This window comes from Onychomys torridus, chromosome 12, assembly GCF_903995425.1.
Source record: "Onychomys torridus chromosome 12, mOncTor1.1, whole genome shotgun sequence".
NCBI lineage: Eukaryota > Metazoa > Chordata > Mammalia > Rodentia > Cricetidae > Onychomys > Onychomys torridus.
Window position 1 is genome coordinate 37910380 of NC_050454.1, and position 10347 is coordinate 37920726.

Consider the following 10347-nt stretch of genomic DNA (forward strand, 5'->3'; position numbering starts at 1 on the left):
TATTTTGTTTTTAACACTTTAAATTTGAGAACTTTAAATGAGTGTAACATTAATATTTTTCCCTTTCATGTAACTCTGAAATCTCAAGAAATACCTCTCTTAAGTGCTAAGGTGTTACCTTGCCATGTGTCTCATAAGTATTATTTATCTATGTATTGGTAATATAGCTAAAGATTATTTAAATGAATTACCCTCAAGAAATGAATAAAAGGGGGGAAATAGCTTTTAAACCAACCATTTATACACCTGAATTGATGTTTTATAAGAATAAATCCAAAGAGTTGTGATATAGATTTTAAACCAAAAGTTTATTCATTTAATGAAGAAATTAATTTAATGAAATAAAATTCACAGACAGTATGAATTTCAAAACAACAAATAACTGGGATTAGCTCGTAAAGTCATCTATAACTATTTTATAATAATATTACTAACACATGCATGCACAATTAACTTTTTAATCCTTAAATGAACCATATATAAAATTTATATCATATGCAAAACACAGGATCAAATATTATGATGTACTGCAAAAGAGAGGAAAAGGTGATACAAAAAATTATAATACTAAGAAAATAATTATCATTTTGTAACCTTTTTCAGAGCACCCAAAACCTCCTTGTTTCTTAAGCTGTAAATAAAGGGGTTTAGCAGAGGAATCACAACTGTGTAGAACAATGAATATATTTTATCCTGGTTTTTACCTGGAGCAGAACCATGACCTACATACATGAAGACAAGAGGCCCATAGAACAAAAAGACAGAGAGCAGGTGGGCACTGCAGGTGAAGAAGGCTTTCTTTCTGCCCTTCTTAGACTTCATGTTCAGGACAGCAAATAGGACACGAGCATAAGAGACTACAATAATGAAAAAGGTACCAATTTGTACAGAAGAAGCAATAATAAACATCAGCAATGCATTAAGAAATGGATCTGTGCAAGAGATTGTAAAGAGTGGCAAGATTTCACAGTAGAAATGATCAATAACATTAGACCTACAGAAAGTCAATCTAAATAATAACCCTACATGAACTGTAGGATTTAGAAAACCAAACATATACGACATACTTATTAACCCAGTGCAGAGTCTTTTGGACATCACAACTACATAGTGCAGAGGGTTGCATATCGCTACATAGCGGTCATAGGCCATTGCTACCAATAGGAAAATTTCTGTGGTTGCACTAAAACAAAAAAAATAAAATTGGGAGAAACACTCACCCAGAGATATCATGTCATTTTTATTTAAAATTTTTACAAGTATTTTTGGAGTCACAGAGGATGAAGTACAGGCATCAGCAAAGGCTAAATTTCCAAGGAAAAGGTACATGGGAGTGTGAAGGTGGGGGTCCTTCCAGATGAGAAAGATTAAGCCAAGGTTCCCCACCATGGTGGTGACATAGATGAAGAAGAACACCAGGAAGAGGGGGACTTGCAGCTCTGGACGATCTGTTATTCCTCTGAGAACAAACTCAGTCAGCAGGGTCCTGTTTCCTTCCATCATACCGCCTCAGGCTGCTCACTGCAAAGAGAGATGAGACAAAGAAAACATGGGCAACAACACTCAGTGAGAATAGGATCATATTATAGTTCACACTAGTACATGCCAAAATCTCCTTAATAAACAGGAACACAGTGTACTGTTTCTGCTTCTGAAGTCTCCCTGAAATAGAAAACATTTGCTGAACAATTTTGATGTATATATTTTAAACATGCAATTATCTGAAAAGTAACTGAGAAAGCATAATCATAGACATTGATTTACCAGGCGTTATGCATATTGCACTAAATAATTATAAATTATTTTCAATTTAATACATGTTAAGATTATGTTTCATTTAAATATATTTGTAATATATAACTTTTATACAAAATTACAATGATGAAAATTCAAAATGCACTTTATAAATATTTTCAGTACAAGCTCAAATTGAGAAGTATCACTGTATGAAGTACTGCTTTACACAATGGCGTTTTCACTCTGGTTTACAATGGAGTTTGAACATCTGACTCTCTCCAGTTCTCTCCCTCCTCCGATGGTTCCATCACCTTCTCAAATGGCATCATCCTACTGTCAATTCATATATATCCTTCAAGTGGGAGGAGAGTGGATTGTGCTTTTTGTATTGGTTGTATTTGTCTGTCTATCATTCTAAGACATAAACAGGTCAAATAATAAGATGGCAATTTATAATATTTCTGCAACTTCTATCATTTTCATATATAATACCTGATTATTCATAAGAACAACCACAAATTTTGAATATTATTTTTTATGCATTTTTTCAACAAAATACATGTAAAGAAGCATTAACTCGTTTCTTTATTGGATTAAAGATGCCTGAGTTAAAACATAGTAATTTTTATATTATAACAAAAAAAACCGTTACTCATATTAATCCATGATGTTAAAATCACTTTCATTTTTAGGTTAAAGCCCATATGCACATATGTGTACACATCTTGTTTACATGTTAATGGTAGATCAAAGAAATGAAATTTAAACATTCCTTTGTGCCCTGTAAATTAAGAATGTCTTTTAATATTTGAGTTGTTCATAGTTTTGAGGAGATTTTTAACAATGTTGTGGTGTTTCTTGAGCCTTGAATTTCCTTGAGGGAGATTGTGAAATTAAAGCTGCTATTTAACATTACAAAACACATGACCATAGAATGAATGGCCAATGTCTTCAATATCTGCATTCAGCATTAGTGATGAACACTGTGTTTTATATATACAAGGAATTAAGTAGATAAAACATGAAGCTACCTAATATATAATGACCACAGAAATAACACACAAGGCAGAATATTTCACCAAGAAATGTGTTCCATCAATGTAATCAGTCAGGACAATGGTGCCAGATTCTAGAATACAGCAGGGAGAGCATTCAAGTTGGTACCACTTTACAATGTTTCTGTAAAGATAAAAATGCACAATTCTGGGCATAAGATGGTTTGTGTATTTTCATCACTGTGTTGTTGCTAAAATTGGAGCTGATCACTTAAAAATATCAGGTTTCAGAATCTAATCATCCAATGAATTGAATAGTCATAGAGTATTAAGATAGGTCCACCCAATGGGTTTCCTACCAACATGTACTTTTACTATTTTGAATCTTAGAAGTCACATAGAATTAGCTAACAGCTCCATTCCCAAATTTGTGAAGAATTGCTTACGTAATTCTTAAAGAAAGTAATCTTGAAGAAACTACTTTTGTCAAATCATCTGCCTTATTTTTTTAAAGGAGTGGAAAAGGAGATCTTTTTGAAGGAATAGGCAAGAAATAATCTTGAGGCAATGACAATATGTAGTTGAACTGAAATATTGTACAGAAAATTGCACAGGGCACACTTTGCTTTCTGTTCCTATTTAATAGAAAAACTACTCTGTGGAAATAGTTCACCTCCATTTTAACTGAGAATACGAAAGAGATAATTTATTTGCAGTTTTATTGGATGCTGAAACACAATAGCAGAGAAGCAGATAATGTTATTAAATTATTAAACGACACACAGTCAAATGTCAAAAATCATTAAGACGACCTTTGTTTGTCCATTTTCCAAGCATTTACCATGAAACTGATGCTGTAGCTGTGGGGCACTCTTCCTTTCTTTATATCCCAGGATTCCCAAGGAATCCAACAATCAGGTGGGAAAGCAGGCATAGATGCCATACAAAGCCACACAGGCGTATGACTCCAGGAACAAGAAATTTGTCTAGCTTATGGCAATTTCCAAAGTAAACATCAGAAAGCATAATTTTACTTCATGAGAATCACAGCAGAGGATGACTGTATGGACTCTTAGAAATTCATATGATTGAGCACAATTCTTTGGTATGTAAATACATAACTGTGAATCAGAAGTGATTTAGAAAAAGAAACAAAATAACAAAACATTTCATTTAGCTTTTTAGGAATGCTAAGTGTCATATTTGCTAGAAAGTTCTCCTAAAACATATTTCCACATTATGATTTTTTCATAAAGGTATTGGCACGTTATGACAAACTTTTGGTAATGAAATGTTGAACTATAAAGATGATAATAAAATAGTTTTTCTCGCCAAGTTCCTATGAAAACAGCTGCATCCATGGGTGGGACCTGTGCAAGAACTGAGTTTACTGACCAACTGTAAAGCAGGTGTAGTCACAACACAGAAAGGATGGGCAAGAAGGAGGGTGAAAACTTTCCTGCCGTGACCGTAGTTGACATTAGCGGTGAGCAGTGAGGTATTCAATTTTAGATGTTCCGTAAATGTCCTGACTTCCCTCTGTGATAGAGACCTGAGAGTTGTAATCTGAAATAAACATTTTCCCCAGTTGCCATGAAGCTTAAATCTCCATGAAGACACTCAAGCTTCAAGAACAAGAGTGTCAATGACAACTGTCCTTCTCATGTCCCTTTTCTTTCACAGAAGCAGATTCTAGAGGGTATTTATTTCTTGTCATCTCAACAATTCTAAAACTCCCTCGATGCTACCAAAAATTCCCTGTAGGATAAAGCTAATCTGCTGGGCATTGTTTATTATTCAGCTAATTATTACTAACAAACCTATTGTAACTGGTCTTACATAGGCTCACTCACTTTCTAAAACCCAAATGTTAAAAGTCAGTTATAAATAAATGTATTTGCTCCATTGACATTCTTTAGATAATTTAGGTGCAATTGACTTACCATTTTATCAATCCTTAATCAATAATCATATCATAATGTTTAGAAAATATTTTATTAATACATGTATTAGTATGATATTACCATTATGAAAATTCTCAAGTGTTCTCATAGCATTTTCATGTTAAATCAGAATCTACTAATTCCACTTCAATCAACAGTGGAATAGATTGTTTCACACCCTTCTCCTACTAAGAATAAATTTTACTGATGCATGATACTTCCAATATGAAAGCATTTCTCACATATAAAGTCAACAAATTTAATATGGCTTACTGTAATCAAATATCACAAAACTGTTTAAAGCAAGGAAAATATATAGGATATAAAGAGAACAAATTACTACCTTCCCATGGAGCAGGCAGGGCAAGGCACCCAGTAGGAGGAGTAGAGTCCCAAAAACCTGTATAAGAGTCAGAGAGAGCATTGCTCCCACTGTTAGGAATCCCACAAGAGAACTAAGCTACACACTGTAACATATATGCAGAGTACCCAGGTCAGTCCCATGCAGGCTCCCTGGTTGTCAGTTCAGTCTCTGAGAGCCCCTCTGAGCTCAGGTTAGTTGATTCTGTGGTTTGTCTATGGTTTCTTTGATCCCTCTGGCTCCTACAACCCTTTCTCCTCCTTCTCTGCAGGATTCCCTAAGCGACGCCTAATGTTTCGCTGTGGGTCAGCACGTTTCCATCAGTTGCTAGATGAAGCCTCCCCAGTGGCAATTGGGCTAGGCACCAATCTGGTCACAGAAGATGGCCAGTTCAGACTATGTATCTGATATTGCTAGGAGCTTTAGCTAGGATCATCCTTATAGATTCCTGGGATATTCTCTGGAGCTACATTTTTACCTGACCCGGAAATATCCCCCTTTCCAGTGGTCTCTTTCAGCACACTCCCCTTACCCTACAAACTGATCGCTAATGGTCCCATTTCCACCCCCATGCAGTCCACACTTGATATCTCTCCATTTTTCTTCTTAGGGAGATCCAGGCAGAAACTTATGGTTGCATCTATTTCTGAGTACAAATGATGTTTTGGTACATGCATGAAGTACTTCATGATGAGCCATTGTCATCATGCAGTGAAGATGCCCCAAAATGTCTTCTTTTCCCACTGAAACCTTCTTGCCTTAACAACCATTTCTTGGTCTGTCAACTCTCCAGGTTCTGATCACTGCATGACCACTTTGCTGTGTGTCTCTGTTTTAGATTCTGTGTTTAAGTGAGAATAAGCAGTACTGGGACATCTGGGCAGGATAATTTTCAGATTCAGTCATGTTTTTTCAGATGACAGAATTTCCATCTTTTGAATTGTCTTCTTCCTGTATGCTCACCTCATTTGCTTGGTCAATCCACCCATTAGTGGGCATGTAGGGCACTTTAATACAGGTGCATTGTGAAGGATACTATAGTGGACATGCGAGTGCAGACATCATCGGAGCACTGATATTGTGGGTATACAGTATACTTGTGGTTTTTGGAGCCAGTTCCATCCTGTTCCTAACATACAGACATGGAGATTTTTGTCTCTAAAATGTTGACCAAATAAATATTCTTAATCTTAATTTCCTTACTTTTAAAATAAAGTTACTAATGTTTACCAACAATGTATCCGGAGAGTCTAATGGGAGAATGAAAGGGAAGTTCTTGTCATTGGTGACAGAGGATAAGGACACACCTAAATGTGACTTGAATTGTGTTGGTGATTGTTTCACTTACTCATAAATTAATGTGCCCATCTCTTTTGCAAGAGAATAGAGATTGAGGACAGCAAAAACTGAGATGTTTGCTGGTCATTGGAGATTTAATTTAACTCTGTACCCTTGGTTTTTACGTGATTTTTTTTTTTTTAGTTTTTTGTTTTTTGTATTTGTTTTGTTTTCAGTTTTGATGATGTTGTTGTTGTTTCAGAAAGGGGTTCTCTGTGTAAAAGCCTTGTATTTCCTGGAACTCATTCTGTAAAACAAGCTAGCCTCAAACTCACAAAGATCTGCCTGCCTCTGCCTCCAAAGTCCTGGGATTAAAGGTAAGCACCACCAAGCCTGGCTTGAAACTTTTACACATAGTTCATTGCATCTTTAAGTTGACATGGAGAACAAAAAGTCTTTTAAATGGAGTAAATGAAGGGTAAACACCAGCAGAAGCAATCCTCTTTAAAGAGATCACCTCCATTTTTAATGGCAATTATATCATTTCACAGCTGAGTGCATCAGACTACAACATTAAGCCACAGACATTCCCTTCCTAACTACAATACAACTTTGAGGTCTGACTATGTTAACACTATGTCATCCTCTCTGGTGTGCACAACCTACCTTTCACAAGACTGAATTTGAGTCTTTCTTTTTCAATAGTCTTTTTTTTTTTCATGGAGAGTACATTAGTTGTATTCTAGATGCTGTAGCAGAATACACTAGACCATCAGTTTAAGAGGGAAAGGATAGTTTTGGGTTCATAGTTCCATGATGATACAGTCCTTCATGGCAGTAAGGTCAAAGCAGCAGGAGTCTGAAGCAGCTGGCACATTGCACCCACTGTCAGATAAGAGAGCAACAACACAGAGTAGAGCCAGGCTAGAAAGCCTCAAAAACCTATTGCCAGTGATCAGTTTCTTCTAGCAAAGTCTGCACATCCTAAAAGTTCCATGGCCTTTCCAAATAACACCAGCTAGAACCAAGGATTCAAACCTATGACTCCACATTGAACATTTTCCCCACCAAACCAAAGCATTCTACCCCTGGTCTCCATAGTGCACTCATGATTCAAAGAACATTCAGTATAACTTTAATGGCCCATTGTCTTAATGAGTCCCAGCACTAGTCAAAAAGTCCAAAATCTCAAGGTAGATTCTCAACCAGTGACAGATGCAAGGTAACTTCTTAATTATAACCAAAGTAAAATATAATAAAAATATCTAATTATATCATTGTGTTACAGGGTAATCATTCCCATTCCAAAAGGGACCAGGAGCATAACAAGGAAATATTGAAACCAAAACCAATATCCAGCAGGGCCAACACTAAATCCTACAGCTCCATGTCCAGCCCATCAGTCTTGAAAAGGAATCATCTCAGCTGCAAAGGGCTTGGAGGCCTCATCTGGGCAACTCTGCTGCCTGTGGCACACACAGCCTTTCTGTTGCGCCAACTCAATTCATGTGTGCAGCTTTCCTTAGCAGATGTCCCATGGCTCTGGCACCTCCAACTTCCTAGGGTCTCCATTGATTTGCTTCACAGCTTCAGAGTGATCTCAGAACCTCCTTGCATGGATTCTAACCTGTCACACACTGTCTGGACAGAGATGCTTGCCATGATTCCCCCTCAATCTTGCAACTTCCATTACTTCAAAGATGGTACCATGGCCAACGCTGGCAAGTTCTGCTGACAGTTTTTGAGGGAGTCTTTGACCCTGGCTTCACAGTTCTATTAGCTTCTTAGTTTTGAGGAAACACTCTTTTAGGCAGTTGCCCTATTGGATCAATATACTATTTCTTCATTGTGAACTTAGGCTCTCTAGTTTCAAATATACTTGTATTTTCACAACTTGAAGTCTTTCGTGGGTGGGCTTTTACTCCCCTAAAGACACCTTTCTTATTGTCCCAGTGCAGAGGACCAGGGTTCAGTTTAATGGAACTAATGATTTATCAATTACAGATGCTACATAGTGTACCACTTCTTCTTGAAAACTTCAATCTTACACATTTATCATAGTATCATTTTATATATATTTTTTCTCACCTCTCTCTCTCTCTCTCTCTCTCTCTCTCTCTCTCTCTCTCTCTCTCTCTCTGTTCCAGCTCTGAATAAGAACAGTGATAAATAACCACAACACAACCTGAATGTTGTCCTAACTTGAATTACTTTTCAATTTTGTCTCAATCCAATTTTAAAGGTACCTCAATATTCTTTGCCACAATATAACCCTGAGAGACCTCTAGGTCATCCTTGCTCAGGTCTGTAACATCATGAGACAGGCTTAAAAGCATGGTATCTTCTCTCTAACTCTTGACATTCCAAACTTCCACTAGAATGAACTATTAAGTTATGCTTGTAGCAGTCGAGGGCTTCTGGCTCAAAGTTTCACACTCTTCCATGCTTCTCCTGCAAAGGAGGTTTCAAAGACCTAAGAACCACAGGGTCAGGATGATCACAGAAACAGCACAGCCTTTTTCTGTCTGAGCTGGTGCCAGTCTGGTGTCCAGCTGCTTTATGTAAAAGGTAAAGCATGGATTAGGGTTGGCATTTCCTGGAGAATACAGTCCCTGTGGCTGAGCTTCAAGTAGTGGGTACATTGTATACACATTCAGGAAGAAGAGAAAAATAAGAAGTTGGATGGGGCTATAGAGACTCAAAGTCTGATGTGCTGACTTGACCCACTTCTACTCTCAGGGCCGTACCTCCTAAAAGTTCCATAACCTTCCTAAACAGTGACACCAAATGGGAGCTAAGTATCCAAAGTGAGAACCAATGGGGCCTTTTCACATTCCTATAACAGGGTTGTTCCTTTTCCCTTCAAAAGATTGTGTAAATAGTATAGTCATATTTTCATATATTCTGCACTGAGGTTCTTGCATCTTATATTGTTCAACTTGTTTCCCTCTTTATCATATTGTTAGGACATCCAAAGAAATTATAAACAGTCATGGCAAGAATATTCCTGAAGGCTGCTATTGACTTCATGTAGCTCAATGCATGAAGCACAGTGCATCTGATACATTACTCCTAATGAGATGCACTGGAGATCTTGGCTAGAAGATGTATCCAGGTTTCTGGTTCAGAAGCAAAGAAATATGTGAAAATGAAAGATAGGCACAAGTAGAAAAAAGACAGATGTTTTGTACAATTTAAAACTTTTTATGCTCCATGAAAAAAATGCTCAAATGCTCCTTTTCATTTTTAATACTTTAACTCTGAGAACATAAATATTTATCTTTTTCAGATTCCTCTTAAATCTCAAGAAATACAACCCTTTATGTTTTTGAGTGGTATTCCTAGTCACATGTTGCATAAGAATTATTTACCGAGGTACTGATTATAATTACAGACTATTTATGATTTGAATGTACTTTCTTCAAAAATTATTCAAAATGGAAAAATTGATTTTAAACAAGTCAGAGAAATGCAAATCAAATGACTCTGAAATACCATCTTACACCTGTCAGAATGGCTATGATCAAAAACACTGATGACAGCTTATGTTGGAGAGGATGTGGATCAATGGGAACACTGCTCTTCTGTTGGTGGGAATGCAAACTTGTACAGCCACTTTTGAAATCAGTATGGTGTTTTCTCAGAAAATTGGGAACCAATCTTCCTCAAGATTCAGCTACACCAATCTTGGGCATATACCCAAGGAATACTCAATCATACCACAAGGACACATGCTCAACTATGTTCACAGCAACATTGTTCATAATAACTACAAACTGGAAACAACCTAGATGCCCCTCAACTGAAGAACTGATAAAGAAAATGTGGTGCATATACACAATTGAGTGCTACTCAGCAGTTAAAAAAAAAAAAAAAAAAAAAAAAAACCTCTTTTGTTATGAGGATAGGCTCTCTGAATTCATACATATTTGTATTTTCATAAAAGTAGTCTTTGACCATGATAAATGAAGACCACATGAGAACAGGAATAGGCAGAGTGCTGGAGAGGTCCCCAGAAATCCACAATGATACA

The 10347-nt window shown here is 36.7% G+C and overlaps 1 protein-coding gene across 1 annotated transcript; it reads right to left on the bottom strand.

The window, feature by feature from the left end:
* Window positions 1-582: 582 nt before the first annotated feature.
* LOC118594174 (olfactory receptor 5AC1-like) lies at window positions 583-1503 on the bottom strand. Its single transcript, XM_036204022.1, has one exon. It carries the CDS (start codon window positions 1501-1503, stop codon window positions 583-585), a length of 921 nt encoding a protein of 306 aa, XP_036059915.1.
* Between the last annotated feature and the right edge of the window lie 8844 nt (window positions 1504-10347).

Coding starts and splice junctions, on each gene's coding strand:
- LOC118594174 (XM_036204022.1), bottom strand. CDS start 1,503: ATGATGGAAGGAAACAGGACCCTGCTGACTGAGTTTGTTCTCAGAGGA.